The sequence below is a fragment of the Dasypus novemcinctus genome, chromosome 3 (assembly GCF_030445035.2).
Source record: "Dasypus novemcinctus isolate mDasNov1 chromosome 3, mDasNov1.1.hap2, whole genome shotgun sequence".
In the NCBI taxonomy this organism is placed as follows: domain Eukaryota; kingdom Metazoa; phylum Chordata; class Mammalia; order Cingulata; family Dasypodidae; genus Dasypus; species Dasypus novemcinctus.
This window is the reverse complement of record NC_080675.1, coordinates 27,621,818-27,639,939: the sequence shown is the minus strand read 5'-3', so window position 1 is coordinate 27,639,939 and position 18,122 is coordinate 27,621,818. Positions and strand designations below refer to the sequence as shown.

General features: G+C 35.6%; 1 protein-coding gene across 8 annotated transcripts in view; it reads right to left on the bottom strand.

Moving 5' to 3' along the window:
* The window catches only part of CEP128 (centrosomal protein 128), a 478,155-nt gene that overhangs the window by 448,161 nt on the left and 11,872 nt on the right, over positions 1 to 18,122 (bottom strand). For 6 of the 8 annotated variants that reach the window (XM_058292854.2, XM_058292836.2, XM_058292847.2 and 3 more), the window contains exons 3-4: positions 4,075 to 4,236; positions 2,307 to 2,393 (exon numbers count right to left, since the gene is read on the bottom strand). In XM_058292854.2, coding sequence (XP_058148837.1) covers positions 2,307 to 2,393; positions 4,075 to 4,221 — 234 coding nt within the window. In that variant the 5' untranslated portion in view covers positions 4,222 to 4,236. Of the gene's footprint in view, positions 1 to 2,306; positions 2,394 to 4,074; positions 4,237 to 7,260; positions 7,412 to 18,122 lie in introns of all 8 variants that reach the window. The other 2 variants (XM_058292841.2, XM_058292852.2) reach the window with 1 other exon arrangement.

The following is an 18,122-nucleotide window of genomic DNA, read 5'->3' as shown; positions in this document are numbered from 1 at the left end:
ATACTTAGTAGGAATAATATTTTTAATAGTTGATCATTGGTTAAAATGGATTAACCTGTTAAAGGATGTTTAAAAAAAAAAATGCAAGTTCAAAAACAAAACAACTTACATGGATTATGCACTCTAAAGGGTCCATCCCTGAACATAATACACGTTGATTAAAAAAAAAAAAGTCAAAGGCTAATCTTACAATGTACTTCAAGAACTGGAAGAATATACATAGAAAGAGTCAGGCAAATCACGTGATAGCTAACAAATTAAATATATTCATTTTTAGGTATGCCATATTCCAGTCCAATAAACATTTTAATGTTAAGAAATCATATTCAACAAGAGGCACATTAGAATTATTTGGTGTGAGAAATACTCTTTCTGCATTGCATGTCTTCCCGTAGAGTATGGCAGGTGATCCTGGGTAGCTTCTAGGTGGCTGGGTGAAAATCATTGCTATGTCAAATGAGTGTAATAAAACGCAATGCATAACAGTCTTCTAGTATGATAGAGGAAAAATTATTGAGAACCAACTGTTTTAAAAGACAAGAATTTTGGGAAACTACGGAGAAGCAGACTCTATACCAGATTAAGAAAAAGCCTGAAGCAAAAAAGAATCTTCCTCTCTTGTGTCTTATTTCTTATATGAGTGGCTTTGCATTCAATAAACTTAGAACTCAGATGGAAATACTGGTTAAGTTTGTTTACCTCCAACGAATAAAAGCATTTCCCAGACAGTTCAGCATTATTTACCTCTAGGCCTACCAGAAGCTTAAAGTCACAGCATAAAACATTTTGTGTTTTAATTGTTAATCTGTACAGGAATTTTTCTAATAGATAATTTCATTTCCCAATTCCCCAATTAATGGAAAATTTGCTACCATAAATAAGCATCTAAGATTAAACATGATAAAGAAAGATTGTTCTGTGCTACTACTTAAAAACGTTTTCAATTTTTCACTAATAAACTAAAAAGAAAAGAATGAATTTCTATTACTAAGGTAATTACTATTATTTAGATAATTAAACCAGAACATTTCATGAGCTTCCTAAATATACAAAGTCTAAGTTTCTGTTTGTCAAATATACTATATATCATAAAAATTATGTAAGTGCAAGAATGTCCAAATTTATTTTCTAAATGAAAGTAGTAAAAAAAAAAAAACCTTTTGAGAGAATTATATTTCCCAATGCTAAAACAATTAGCTTCCAATTACAAGTGAATAACGATGACTATACTTTTGCTCTGTATGAAGAAAATAGTGAATTACTACTTGGTAGTTATGTGACCATTCAGTACAGTACATATATATAAAACAAACTTTATAGTATGAATTTAATTAACTAATCTTATTATAGTATAAACTCATCATTGGAAACATGGAGGAAAAATTTAAATGGTTTTCTAAGAGTTTATGAAAGGTGAGTAAGCAAAGTCCAAAGGGAGGAAAATACAGAGACAGAACTGACAAAAGTTAAAAAAAAAAAAAAAAAAGTCATTTCCTTCTCACATCCCCATGTGAAGTAAATCTAAACTGGTACCTCCAAGAAATGACAATTTGAAATACAGCAAATTTAAGTGTCATACCCTTTAACCCAGCAATTCTACCTCTAGAAATCCTACAGTTACATAAAAATATTTGTACAATAAGAGTTGTTGCTGCATTGTTTATAATAGAAAAAAAAAATTACTTGATACATCCATTGTATAGAATTTATATAATTGTCCAAAAGAATGAGATGGAGTTATACAAAATCTTATGGAAAGTGACATAAGATACACTACTAAATGAAAAAATTTGCAAAACATTTTATGATTTCATTTTTTAAAAAGAATATACAAATACACACACAATCCCATATATGCTTGTACATGAATGAAAATGTTTGAAAAAATATACAAGAAATTCTCCAAACTGTTACTTCTGTGGAGTAGGATTAAGAGGGGCTATGAGAGAGGAGATTTTATTTTTGACAATGAGCAGGTATTACTTTAAAATAAACTAACTTTAAAATTCTTAACTTCTCAGGAGGGGTATCCTGGTCCAGGTTTAGCACATCTCATTTTAATTCATATGCTGAATTCTTTCTTCTCTGGCTTAAAGCCTTGAAATTGAATAGAATCTAATCTACATAAGTTAGTTAGCTCTCCATCTGACAAGATAACCTAAATTTAAACTACAATATAATAAAGCAGTTTAAAAATTATAGCTATTCAAAATACCTATCTACTCTATCTCACATCCCCACACCCCAACAACTGCATTCCAAAAATATGAGTAAAAGAAAATATAAACATATGTAAAAGTTCTCACATGTTCTATAGTACCAGCCTGTCCATTACTATATTCTCGATACTGTCCAAGCATCTGGTCCACTTGTCTTAAGTTCCGACTGGTGTCCTTGAGAAAGAAAACGAACTTTATTAATTACCCCACACTGTCTTCCCCAAACAACCTTAGTAGTACGTCAAATAGTTTGTAAAAGATACATTTATATCATAGTTAAGTTGGATATCACTGTACCTTATAAATATCAAATAAATCTTACCACTAAGAAATTCAAACCGTCTGCACTCGTGTGAAATCTGAAGCACATAATTTAAATCCTTATCCAAGATTCCATTATGTCAGCAAAGCAACAAAACCGCAAATTGAAGAAGAATCCTCATTATAAAGTATGCATCTCACCTAATTCACACCCCCTTCATAGAAAAGGAATCCCAAAAGAGCAAATCCAGTACTCTGTACAACATAAATTAGGATTAAAGCTATTTCATTATTTTACCTCAGAAGATGATTAAACAGAAAAAAAAAAAAAGGTAGCCTTTAACCTTTAACTATCAACAAAAATTAGTTCTCATAAAAAATATGGTTTCCACCTAAACTACACCAAGTTAATTGAGGTATTTCCTTCCAAAATATATATACTTATTAATGTTTCTCATTGATGGGAAAGTTCAAGGATGCCTACTACAAAAATTCATCCTTATTTTAGTTTAAATAAGTTTGAAAAAACAACTTTCTGATTACTTAATCAAATTATTTCTTCTTCCCCTGAAATTAGCCTCTAACTCAAAGTGATTAAAACCCAAAGTGATTAAAAGTCAAAACCTATGCCTACCCAAGCAAAGCAAACGTTAAGAGTTTACTTGGGTAGAAATAAAATTCATTTCTGGGATTTCTTTTTCCCCACATGACTCTGCCACCCTTTCCCCCACCTCTTTTCCTATACCTGTTCTACAGAAAGGATGAAATCTGCCTCCACTCAAACTTTCAAACACTGTCAAAGTTTAGCCTGCCAATCAAAATGTTACCTCTATACTCTCCATTCATAAATAATCTACTAAAAACATGAATCTGCTCAAAATGCGAACAACTTTTCTGTAGGTACATAGCCACAAGAAACTAAACTGTGATGATTCCTACTGGTTTCACTCCCATAATAAATTATTTTTAAATATTGCTTTATCCTAAGACACTCTCCAAGCCTACCATATATTTCAAATATCTTTACAGGCTGTGGTAGGCAAAATAATAGCCCCCAGATATGTCCATGTCCTAATCCTCAGAACCTATGAATATATTACTTTATGTGGCAAGTGTGATTGCAGATGTGATTAAGTTAAGGACTTTGAGATGAGATTATCTTGTATTATCTAGTGGACCCAGCGTAATCACAAGGATCCTTAAAAATGGAAGAGGAAAGTATAAGTGGAGCCAGAGTGATGTGATTCAATATAAGAAAAGCTGGGCCCACCACTCACTCAACTTTGAAGATGGAGGAAGGGGACCACAAGACAAGGAATGTGTGCAGCCTCTAGAAGCTGGAAAAAGCAAGCAAACAGTTTTTTCCCTAGAGCCTTCACGAAGGAATGCAGCCCTGCTATCAACTTAATATTAACTCATAAGATCCATGTCCAACTTCTGGCCTCTAGAATTGTAAGATAATAAATTTGTCTTATTTTAAGCCACTAGTTTTGTGATAATTTTACAGTAACAATAGAAAACTAAAACACAATCTGATACTATTACTCAGTAAAACTACTTAAAATCTATTAAATGCAATCACTGTTAAACTAACCTGTAAAGTACTTGTTATAGTGTTGACCTTTCTGGTGACATCTGCAGAAGTATGATTTTGAGGTCCCCTGTGAGTTGACCTGGTAGCCCATTGACTCAAATGGTCACGGTAGCGGAAGTAGTCTGAATCACTGGAAGAGTCCGCCATTGATGTGAACAAATCCTTAAAAAATAAATCCAAGCCAAAGTCAATCAAATAGTAAGGAGCATGGAAATAAGATATTAATTTGTTTACTATATGATCCTTTTAAATATTTATTACATCAATCCCTTGGCATATTGTAATTTCTACATAAATACATAGCTTGAAAACACAACAAGAAATCACTTTCCCATGTATTTCCTTTGTTTTTTTCTGCTTTAATAAAGCAATTCCTCAGATATGATTTTCATCATGGTTACAACTCCAAATAATAATCCCTTAGTTTTGTGCAATGTTTCCAAACTTTAAAAGCATTTTCACATACCATAAATATCTCACTTAATCCTAACTACAATATTGTAAGGTAGAAGGAATAGACATATGGTTATCTCTACAGAGGAAAAAAACCCAGAGATTAACCAAAGGTAGAACTGCCAGTCTCTTAATATTAATTTGATGTCAATTCTACTAAACTGTAAGAACATATGCATCTTTAAACATAGGATATGACACACGAAATGGTCTACGAAAAAAAAAAAAAAATCCCATTCGAATGTGTAGTGGTCATTTTCATGAACCTTAATTTAAAACATAGTAAAATTAAACAAATTTATAACAAGTAGTACAAATTTTACTATAAGGAATACATAATAAGATGGCATGTTCAACATCACCACTAAAACAGAAAATCTAACAAACTGAGTATAATTTCATCAGTAAAAAATTCTCTAAACATCTTTCTTCCAATCCTTATTTCAATTCCCTATTTAATGCAGAAAAAAATATTTCATTCAAGACCATCTCAAAAGTTTCAGAAATCTCTATAGAAGTTGAAGAAACTACATATATTTACAACAAACAAGCACCCAAGAAAACTCAACTGATCAAAAGTGAAAGTTTGAATATTCCAGTATTTTCATTTTTGGGTTAATGGTTGATTAATATAACATTTAATTTAACATTAACTGTATGAACTTGCTAAAATCTGTAAGACCATTTTTTTTCTGGCTCATAAAGTATAGTATGATGATACCTTCCTTGAGTTACAGGATATTATGGACTTTTTAACCTTTATTCTAAATGCATTTGGGAAGTACATGACCATAAATCTAAAGAGAAAAGAGGATTTCCTAAATGTACACAGATCCTAGGCATTCAATAAATGCAATCATTTTTTAAATACTGGATAAAAATAAAATTAATAAATAAACCAGGAAGGACCTCTATTAGAAGGTTAGGTTTTTCAAAATACAGTCTGCCTTACTGCATCAGCAAAAGAATCAGTATGGTCACACTAGCAGAGACAGGGTGAGAGACCATCTAGTCACTCACTTGCCTCTCCTCTGCCCATGCCTCTCAACTTCCTTCCACACCTATCTTCTCTAATTTTTGTCCCCCTTCTCCCTGTCAAAAAGCACAAAGGTCCACGATGTACCTCCCTCACACATGAGTAAACATGAAAAAGAAACTAAGGCTGAAAGAGTTGTTTAGTTTTGCTTCTCCTGGCTCACAATTATTTAAGTTCAAAGAATACAGTTAAGAAGGAAAGAAATAATAAAAGTAAATTTCACCTTTTAAACTTAGGAAATCACCTCAGTAAATAGTGTCTCATAAATCTATGCCACACAACCTAAAATCTTTTACTCTAAGTACTTTCCAGCATTTTTCATTACTGAAACCAGGAAGAACCAACATTTTCCGAGAGCTTGCTGTTATACCAAGTACTGTGCTGAATGCTTACTTGGGCAAGTCAATTTAATTCTCAGAACAATTTATTAAAGTAGGCATTAATCCCTAATTTACAGAGGATGCTAGAGCTAAAACGTAACACACCTAACTTCAGACAATGATCATAAGTAGCAGACCCAAGACACAGACCTAGGATTCAGTCAGGCTCCTCAGGCTATATATATTCTGTACTGGAGATTACAGTATTGACTATATTCTGGCCATCGTGCTCTGCTGTCCCTTAAACAATGAGTGTGAAAAAAGTTAACAGTTAATAAAACTTGCTAAAGACAGCAGCAATAGCCCACATGTGTCTATAGTCTCCCCAGTGTCCTTTCATTTCATTTGAGCATAAAAATGTCAAGAAAAGTGGGAGAAAGTATCAAGTAATAATAGAAAATATTTACTAGGTGCCATGTTAAAAAAAAAAAACTAAATAGGACAATTACACTAGATTTAATAAGTACTAAAAACAAATCAACCTTGGCCTCAGAGTGAAGGAGTTTTATTTTTTTATTCCATCTCTTCTATAACTGAAAATAATAATTATTCCTTGGGTCTGTCTTTTCTTAACAAAATTCTATAACTAAAAGCAGAATAGTTTTCATTTTCACAAGTCATAATTACGGGAAAAAATTGAATTCAAGAAATCATCCTGCAGAAGAAAAAGCGATATCAAAAAAGCCAACGTATTTATACTAATGGTTGTTAGTAAAAACAGGGAACAATCTCTGGGGCATCTTGATTCTCTAAGAGTACCACAATTTTAATAATAATCAGTTTTCTGCAGGTAATATCAATGGATAAATATGGTATAACAGACTCTTCTAAATAGCTGTCAATTTGAGTTTCAACTGGACTAAAAATAGTTATTAATGAAAATTGGAAGGTTTTTAATGATTTGAGAAAATGTTTAAATTATAGAATATAATAAGTTCACATGTATACACATGTAGAACTAAAAAAAAAATAGCATTCTGACATGTGTTACTTTTTTTTTTAAATAAAAGACTTAGAACATAAATTCTTAGTGCCCCCACCCCACCCAATAGCATTCTTGCCCCACCACCCCAGGGATAACCACTAGCATGATTTCACGTGTAACCTTCCAGTCCACCTTTTTATACTTTTACCACAGGCACATGCACCTCACTGTCTTTAATGGAACACAAATCAATGGAACACACATCGTAATTATTTGGCTAGTATTAATAAGTGAAGATATGAAGTATCTGAATTTAACTGTAAAAAAGAAAATCTTAGCAGCATTATATAAAGATTAACTTAATACCAAAAAAAAATTGACCTCACACTTACCCCTACTAAGGCTTACATATTTTTAATAAGATAGGGATCACACTTTCCAGCATGAGTTTCACTAGAACACACACACACAAAGTCTTCGGCTATTAATGTCAATAACTTTGAGCAATAAAAGATGTTCACACTCTTGCATCTGATGGAACTCCTGCAGAGATATTAAGATTTAAGGTGAGATATATCTAAGAATTTACCATGACTTTTTTTTTAATGTATATGAAACATTCAGCAACCACCTAAGAACTTTAATTACAAAAGTTTCATAAATGCTGAACAAAGGAAATTTTTAAATCTGATTACAATAAAAAGAAATATTATTTTCATTGTTGATTAAAAACGTGGTACTTTTCCTCACCTACTATTGGCAATTCAAAACATCAAATATGACTCAAGAATAAATTGAGGGAGCTACCTAACCCCAAGTGCCACAATGCAGAAAGCAGCTGTGATGGCAGAGGTCTAGCCTCACCAAAAGATGTCAGTCTATCATTTATCAGCACCACCATCCCTAGACACAGAGTTGATGCAGGGAGAAACAAACAAACAAAAATTGAACGGCCATCAAAATTGGCAAAAGCCTCGTGCAACATCATTAGAACCTAGCATACATTTGGGAGAGGGTGCATGAAAATGCTTGAGGAGAGCCCCTTAATACACCTATTTCAAGAAGAAAACCACAAAGCAGTTAAGTGCCAACTGTATAACCATCAACTGCCATTAAGAATGAATTATTTTATAATATAATTTATTCATTTAAAAAGCATAGTATCATTTATCCTAGTATCACTGGCATTAATGAAAATTTACTAGGTCTCTGAAAATGTTCTCCTCAAAGAATATGTGCCCAAAATATTAGATTCATTCCATGCCAATAAAAGCGTTCTGAGTGCTACATAAGAAAACAAATATGCATGGCCAAGAAAAAAAGTTCTTCCTGAGAAATGTAAATTAAACAATAAGACACCTTTCCAGTCAATGAAATTGTTTTCTTTACAATAATAATATCTAAGGTTAGCCAAGTTGTAGAAAAGGCACTCCTCAACTCTGCTAATGGAAGTATATAAATTGATACAATTTATCCATGTCAGCCAGGAATAAGTATCTTTGACCAAGTAAGCACACTTCCACAAATTTCCCCTAACAATATAATCTGAACTACATAAAGAAAATTATATAGAAGGATATTCACTGTCAAGTTACAGTAGAGGAAAAATAAAAACAAATTCAATTTTGAACTACAAAAGAAAGTTAAAATATGGTATATTCATGCAATAGAAATCTTACACAGACTTAAAATGATGTTTCTGAAGTATATTCAATGAAGTATATATTCAATGACAAAGCAAGGGATAAAAGTATGCATCCCAATTTTGCATGTGTATACAAATTACATGCATTGTTGTCTATATGTGTATACAAATTACCAATATATAAATGTAGAGAAGCAGGAAGAGGCAGGGATAAAAGGCAAAGGAAATACACCAAAACCATGTTACTGTCCAGAGATTATAGCCAACTTGTATTTATTTATTCCCTACCTTTTCTGAATTTTCTACAATGAATTTTTATTAATGTAAAATCAGAAAGAAAAATATAATACATAATTAAAAGAATAAAAAATACAAATAAAGATCTCCTTCAGAGATAACAGATTAATAACAGGCAGACAACTTGGAAAATGAGTTTAAATCAAAGCTCATTCAAAGTAGCCTCTACCTTCAGAACTCCCTTTTTCTTTTCAGTCATTTCCTTTTCCTCCCTGGCCCCTTCTTGACCATACTTACTAGTTCCTTGACATCGACCTAGGTGAGGCCATGTTCTTACTAATGGAAGAGCAGATTCATGTCACCTCTGAGCAAAAAAAAATGCAATCACAATACCAGGCTCTACTGTGCCATACTGAGGAGTAATGGCTGGCCAAAGAAACCATTTATCATGAGTTTATGAACTAAAAGAAGACTTTTCCCTGTCCCCAGCCCTGCCCTGCTGTTTTTGCTGTCTGTGTCATTCACTGCGTGATCTTCTGTATCTGTTTCTCTTTTTGTCTTCTATTCTCGTTTATCTCCTCTAGGATTCACCGAGATTTGATCCTGCGGACCTCTGATGTGGAGAGAGGTTCCCTGTCAATTGTGCCACCTCAGTTCCTGGTCTCTGCTGCGCTTCTCCTTGACCCTACCCTTCTTCTCTCTGTTGTTGAGTCATCATCTTGCTGCCTGACTCACTTGCACGGGCACTTGGCTTGCTGAGTGGGCACTCAGCTCGCCATGCAGGCACTCACATGGGCACTCAGCTCACCATGTAGGCAATGGCTCACCGCATGGGCACTGACTCGCCACATGGACACTCACTCGCCATGTGGGCACTCACGAGGGCATTCAGTTCACCGTGTGGGCAGTCATCTCACTGGATAGGCACCAACATGAGCACTCGGCTCACCATACAAATGCTCAGCTCACCGCAAGGGCACTGGCTCGCCACGTGGGCACTGGCTCACTGTGCAGGTATGCTTTCTCTTCTTTTTCACCTGGAGGTCCCAAGGATCAAACCCAGGTCCTCCCACATGGTAGGTGGAGGTCCTATCACTTGAGCCACATCTGCTTCCCAGAAGATTTTTTTTTTAATCATGTATGAATCTCTGTTTGCGGATATGCTGAAGGATAGTTAATAGACTTTTAAAAAATGATTCTCTAACATTTGAAATACTAGAATTAACCTTTTTTTTTTGAGGTACCAGGTTCTGGGGATTAAACCTGGGACCTTGTATGTGGGAAGCTAGCGCTCAACCACTGAGTCACATCAGCTTCTGAGTTGTTTTTTTTGTTGTTTTTTTGTTGTTGTTGTTGTTTTCAGGAGGCACCAGGAACCAAACCCAGGACTTCCTGTATGGGAGGCGGGCACTCAACCATTGAGCTCCCTGAAATAAACTTTTTAAGTTTAAGAATTATATAAAAATACATTAATGTATACTGATACAGCTTAGCAATCAAAGCAAAATTTCTACTTCAGAAAACAAATTTAAAATGTTTTGTGAATAATATTTATCACTATTATAAATTGAATCACAAAGAACTATTAAGACAAGGAGAAATACATCTATATGTGCTGAAGAAAAATCTTCATTATTTTTAAAGATTTTTTTAAAAAGTTCACTTGGATCAGAAATCCATTCTCATCATAAAAAATTTTAACATGACACTTGATGAAAGAAAAGGAAGAGTTGCTAAATTTGAAGAATGACTGTACTCATGAACAATTTAAAGAAACTGAATTGTCTAAATTCTGGTTAAAGGTGAGAAAGGAGTTTCCTTCAATTGGACAATAAGCAGAAAATACTCCTCTGAAATTTACTACCACCTACTGGTACAAAGTAATTTCCTGTTGCTAAGAACTCAACAATATTTGTGATATCTGCTTTTCAGACCTGGAGCTTTGTCTGAGTCTCTAGATAGGTCTAAGATGGGTAACCTTGGGTGAAAGCCTGTAGAATCTTCGAGAAAGTTCTGGACCGAAAGCAGATGGCATAAGTCTTAAACGTTTATTAAGCTGCTTCCAACACATTAGTATTTAAAGGCACACTGTTGCTTCTGCCTTAATGAACCTTACAAAGAAGACATACAGCCACAAGAGCAAGTAATGAACCTTCATTAATTTGCTGCCATTGAGAATTTATTCATTTAAAACAAATGTCCATATGCAATCATGACCAAAGAAGGTAAAACTGCATTCAAACCTTGTTATAAAACTATTGGCAGCAAATCTTCACAAACTCAAGTCCACCTCTTTTGTTATTTAACCTAAAGAGGTATCAGATTGTCTTCATTATAATGCACATTTATATGTATGAGAGCTGTAATTTACTGATTCTCAAATCTCTTTTCCTCAAGCCAGTTTAAAACAATTAGGATTTGCAAGCTGTTCCATAAAAGATAAGCACCAAACACCAGGGTGCTATTTCACAAGAGCTGAGTAGTGCATGTTAAGCAGGTGATTGCCTCTGTGGCCTCCAAATGTCTCAGCTGTCCCTGTCCAAAAAAACTGTCCTAAAAAAAAACATATTCAAGGTGATGATGTTGATATTTGGGGGGATGAGGGAATTGCAAAGTATACTTTTGGCTTAATCACTAATCAAGATCAAATTTTAGAATGCTTTTCTTACTGTTTCAATAACTATTGGGTTTTAAAGCTTTGCTTTACCCTTCAAGTGAAAAGGTTAACAAGCCAGCAGACATTAACATGGGTAAACAATTATCGATTTTATCTTTCTTCTTTCCATTACCACTACCCTATAATTTTATTTCCTCAAACCCTCTTGACAAATTCAAATAAGATAAAAATCAACTGCCCAGTCTGTAAGCCCTAAGTCAGTGCATAATGTAACATATAGAAAACAGAATTAAAGAAATACTTGCAAAAGATTAATTTTTTCATCATTTGCTAAATTATCACTATATTATAAACAAAAAGACAAAAATAAATAGATAAGGCACAGTCCTCGATGGGAGAAAAAGATCTGTAAAAGATTAGCTATGACATAGTGAGATAGGTATATAATAAAATGCCAGGAGAGTAGATCAGAATCCTTCCACCCATCTTAAGGATGAAAGAAGGAAAAAGAGACCAATTTGAAAACCAGCCAGTCTCAGAGGAAACCAAAATAGTCCAAATAAGCAGAGCTTCCTCAGAGCTCTACCAGGACAGTTGTGCCTTCATCTAGCATCCATTCTATGGTTTCATACAGTAAACACTGCTTTTACAAAGGTTCTCAAAAGAAAAGAAAATCATTTGAAAGCCACTACTATAACTTAAGGGGGGAAAAAACAAAGAATCTTTAGTGAAGAGTGACAATGGTAATATGTATATCATTAGAGGATTAGTTGAGATTACTGTTAGGTAGCAAACGATGAGTGGTAGGGCACAAGACGAACACACAAAAATCAGTAGTGTTTCTATACACTAGTAATGAGCAATTGGGGGAGGAAATTGTAGCAGTTTGAGATTATTTATGAATCCCCCCCAAAAAAAAAAGATTATGTTTGTGAACTTGTCTATTCCTCTCAGTATGATACCCTTTGTATAAAATTCAAAGATTTTACATTTACTTGAGTAAATCAATTTAGGGCTTTTAATTCACCATATCAGTAGGGCATAGGGCATGACTCAGGGTTGAGTCCCTGTTCCCTTGGTGGGCTGAAAAAACAGACACTCACTCAAGAAGACACACAGGAAGAGACAGAAAGCTCCATAGATACCAGGGGAGAGAACTTTGTCAAGTCTTGGAAGGAATTTATTTTTGATCCTGGAGCCATAGAAGGATGGATTAGCCATTTGCCTGATAGTTTGCAGCTGAAGAGAACAGAGCAACTGAGACTTATATAGGAGCCCTAAGAGACAAGCCCAAAGGGGGAGCCCGAACCCTCGCAGAGATCAGCAAGGATCTTGTTTCAACACATGGCAAATGACTTTGTTGAGAAAGCAACCCAGAGCTGGACCCTTTAGGGCCTTCTAACAGTAAGCTTTTACCCCAAATAAATACCCTTTTTAAAAGTTAACAGATTCCTGCTACTTTGCATCAGCACCCATTTGGCTAATACAAAAATCAAGAAAAAGAAAATCCACTTTAAATAGCAACTAAAATTGACAAATATCTAGAAGTATACTTCACCAAAGATGTAAAGGACTTGTACTCAGGAAACTACCAAACATTGCTAAAAGAAATCACAGGAAACCTAAATAAATGGAACAGCATTCTGTGTTCATGGATTGGAAGAATAAATATCATTAAGCTGTTACTTCTATGCAAAATAATTCACAGAGCTAATGTGATCACAATCAAAATTCCAAAAGCCTTCTTTACAGAAATGGGAAACACCAATTAAATTTATTTGGAAATTTTTCATAATCTGTAACAAATGTTTCACAACAATGTAACCTGTTGGTAGAGAGGTGATGTATGGGAATTCTGCACATTATACATGATGGTTTTGTAAGCTCACAACTTCTCTAATAACAAAATGGAAAAAAAAATTATTTGGAAGGATAAGGGGGCCCAAATAGCCAAAAACACCTTGAAAAAAAAAAAAAAACTAAATCGGAGGACTCACATTTCCTAACTTAAACCATATTAAAAAGCGATAGTGGTCCAAACAGCATGGCATTGGCACAAGGACAGACATATTGACCAATGGAATTGAACTGAGAGTTCAGAAATAGACCCTCACATCTATGGTCAATTGATTTTTGTTTTTGTTTTGAGGAGGTATTGGGTTTTGAATCCAAGACCTTATACATGGAAAGCAGGTGCTCAACCACTGAGCTACATCTGCTCCCCAATGAGAGAGTTGGTTTTTCATTTGTTTTGTTTTTTAGGAGGTACCAGGGATTGAAACTGGAACCCTGTACTTGGGAAGCAGGCACTCAACCACTTGAGCCACATCCACTTCCCCAAATGATTTATGACAAGGCTGCCAAGTCCATTCAACTGGGGATAAATAGTCTCTTCAACAAATGAGTATCCATATGCAAAAGAATGAAAGAAGATCCCTATCTCACACCAGACACTAAAATTAAACTCAAAATGGATCAAACATTAAATATAAGAACCAGGGACTATAAACCTCCAACAAGAAAATGTAGGAAAACTTTTTCAGGATTTTGTGTCAGGCAATGGTTTCTTAGACTGTATACCCAATACACAAGCAACAAAAGAAAAAAATAAATGACTGCCATAAAATTTTAAACTTTTGTACAAAAGACTTTGTCACAAAAGTGAAAAGACAACCTACTCAATAGGATAAAATATTTGGAAAATATTTGGAATACATAAGGAAATCCTTACAACAATAAAAATAATCCAATTTAAAAATGGGCAAAAGATTTGAATAAACATTTCTCCAGAGAGAATATTCAAATGTCTAAAAAGCACATGAAAAGATGCTAAACATCACTAGCTATTAGGAAAATGCAAATCAAAACCACAAGGAGATATTTCACACTGACAAGAATGGCTACTATTTTTTAAAAATGGAAAACTACAAGTGTTGGAGAAGTTGTGGAGAAACAGAAACACTAATTCATTGCTAGTAGGAATGTAAAATGGTACAGCCACTCTGGAAGACAGTTTGGCAGTTCCTCAGGAAGCTAAGTATAGATTTACCATATTATCCAGCAATCCCACTACCAGGTCTATACACAAAACAACTGAATGCAAGGTCTCAAACAGATATTTGCACACCAAGTTCACAGAGACAATATTCACAATAGCCAAAAGATGGAAGCAACCCAAGTGTCCATCAACCGATGAATGGATATACAAAATGGATATCTACATACAATGGATTATTATTCACCCGTAAAAAGGAATTAAGTCCTGACGCAACAACATGGATAAAACTTTTGGACATCGTATTGAGTGAAATAAGTCAAAAGAAAAGAAGAAATATTGTATGGATATGAACTACTGGTAATAAGCAAACTCACAGTTAGAATCTCAAATACAGGTTCACAAGGGATGGACTGGGGTTAGAGAATGGGGAGTTGATACTTAATTTGTACAGAATTTCTACTTAGGTTGATTGTAAAGCTTTGGAGACAGATGGTGGTAATGATAGAACATTACTGTTAGTGTAATTAACAGCAATGAATTATATAGAAGAATGTAGCTAAAAGGGGAAATTTTAGGTCATATGTTACCAGAATAAAAATTAAAAGATAAAACAGGACAGTTTATCAGTATTGGTATACAAGTGTATTATAAATGATGGACTACAGTTAATAGTACAAGAGTAATAACGTTCTTTCATGAATTAAAACAAATGTACAACACTTACACAAGGTATTAATAATAGGATGGTGTATTAGTCAGGGTTCGCTAGGGAACAGATTCAACAAGAGTTATCTGTCAATACTAAGAGATTTTATCAGAGTCTCTCACATGACTGTGGGGATGCACGAGTCCAGGTTCCGCAGGCAGGCTGCAACCAGGGGCTCTGATGAAAGTCCAATGAGGCCCTTGATGAGTTCTGGGAGATGGCTGTCTTTAAAGACAAGCTGGGAAATTCTAACTCACTGCTGGAATTACTTCCCCTTTGAAGGCATTCAACTGATTGGATAAAGCCTCACTCATTGCTGATGGCAATCTCCCTGACTGATGTCATTGTAATCAGCTATCTTGCTTTACCACTGCAGTAAACTCAATGGTGACTAAAGTCCATAAATGCCCTTGTATTATAGTTAAAGCCCAGTGCTTGCATGACCAAACAACTGGGCACAATTACCTGGCTGAGTTGACACATTAGCCTAACCATCACAGTCCACTCTTGTCAACTAGGCAACCATACACATTACCTTAAAGCATACTTAGTCTCTAAGTAAAAATAGCAACAGAAATTTGTGTGTGTGTGTATATATATACACATATTTCCACCTAACAATGTTCAACTCTCCTGCGTACAACCAGAAACACATTAATTCCACACAGAATAGGGTGTAACTTCTTGGGTAATATTCACTCTTAAACTTGATATCCTCAGATATTATGACATGAAACTGATATAACTTGTTATAGGGGAAAAGGATGAGGAAAAAGACAAATTCATTTTGTGTACATAAACCATCATAATCATAATGAAACAGGGAAGAATGATTCATGACCATTACAGTCCTTGATTCTATAACTGGTCACATGGTTGAAGTTCCTATTTATCACGACCTTCTTCCACTACCCATTCCATGTTTCCATTACCCTCAGCAAGCACTTCAGCTAGCCATGGTTCTTTGCCTGGTGGGGTGACTCAAACTTTCATTCCTGAATATTCTGGGCCACTGTAATTCTGTATTAGTCAGCCAAAGGGGTGCTGATGCAAAATGTCAGAAATTGGTTGGTTTTATAAAAAGTATTTGTTTAAGGTAGGAGTTTACAGATACCAGGCCATAAAACATAAGTTACTTCCCTCACCAAAGTCTATTTTCATGTGTTGGAGCAAGATGGCTGCCGATGTCTGCAAGGGTTCAGGATTCCTGGGTACCTCTTGGCTCAGCTCCTCTGTTTTCTCCACAAGGTCAGCTGTAGACTATGAGGCTCTCTAGGCTTTGCTTCTCTCCACCAGGTCAGTTACAGACTATCAGGCGAACAGCTCTGTCTCTTTCCTTGGGGCTCCAGCTTAAGACTTCGGCATCAAACTCCAACATCAAAACTCCAACCCTAAGAACCCTCAACTCGTTCTTTGCCATGCCTTTTATCTGTGAGTCCTCACCCATGAAGGAACAGGGACTCAATGCCCTAATAACTCGGTCCAATCAAAGCCCTAATCATAACTCAACCACACCCATGTACAGACCATATTACAAACATAATCCGATACATATTTTTGGAATTCATAACTATATCAAACTGCTTCACTCCATCCTATGAATTTCAAAAAGACATTACAACACTCGTAAAAAACCTTAAATCCATAACAATTCAAGTACTAAATCATATCACAATTATTTTAATGAAATACAGTTTGTCTTGGTGCAAAGTCCTGTCTGCTGTAGACATCTGAAGGTTATAAAACAATTTACCTGTTTCCATTACACAAATGGACAGAAAAAGGGTAAACATTTTCATTACAATAAGGAGAAATTGGGAAGGAAACATGAGTCATGCGTCCTCTACAGTTCAGCAAAACTGCAGGGCATCCTCCATTTGATTTCAGTCTGAGAGTCATTCTTAAGATAATGGTTTCTTCTCCTTGATGCCTTATGGGAACCCACCCTTTCCACAGGCTTGCCCAACAGCCATTTTCTTAGTTCCACCCTCGTCAAGCATCTGGGTGTCCACCAAGCTCCAGAACTCACCCTCCAAGAGCATTGGGGTGATTGCCACACCTTACTCAGTCTTTGGGTTAGAAACTTAACCCCCCTACTACAGTGATGTGAAGACAACATTCCCCCTAACCTTTGGCAGACAGGCTCAACCCTCACAGAGCAATAGTTGAGCACCAGGCCTTCCCTAACCTTTGGCATACAGGCTCAACCCTCACAGAGCAATAGCTGAGCACCTGGCCTTCCCTAACCTTTGGCATACAGGCTCAACCCTCACAGAGCAATAGCTGAGCACCTGGCCTTCCCTAACCTTTGGCATACAGGCTCAACCCTCGCAGAGCAACAGGTTGACCACTTGGCCTTCCCTAACCTTTGGGGGACAAGTTCACCCCTCTCAGACCTGTGGGGTGCTGACCTTAACTGCTTGAATCCTTGGGGAATGTGCTAAACCCTCTCTGTGCCCTGAGGCAGCAAAACTCTCCTAAACATCAGGTGGGAACATACACCCTCTTCAACTGCTGGGGCCAACTCACCTTCTCTGTACACATGGGTGGAGTTCCTCTCTTGGCCCAAGGTGATGTTTAATTCCAGATCCCAGTTTCCACAGTTTTCCTCTTGAAGTCATTTCCCCTTTAATCTCTCCTTTCCATGTTCCTTTTATTCCAGGCTGACAGTGGTTTTGTTCATACAGCTCTCTCAAAAACCTTGTTGATTTAGCATGCACAAAGCAGGAGTCCAAGACATCAGACAGTAAGACTTTCCACAAGTCTTTCTGACATAACCGCATCTTAAATCTTGGATTTACCAGTTCCAAGTTCAGTTAAGTCCTCCAATGGGGCACATTCTTTTTTTTTTTTTTTTGGTCTTTATTTTTTTAATATTACATTCAAAAAATATTAGGTTCCCATATACCCTCCACCTCCTTCACCCCACTCCTCCCCCCATACCAACAATCTCCTCCATCATCATGAGACATTCATTGCACTTGGTGAATACATCTCTGAGCACTGCTGCACCTCATGGTCAATGGTCCACATCATAGCCCACACTCTCCC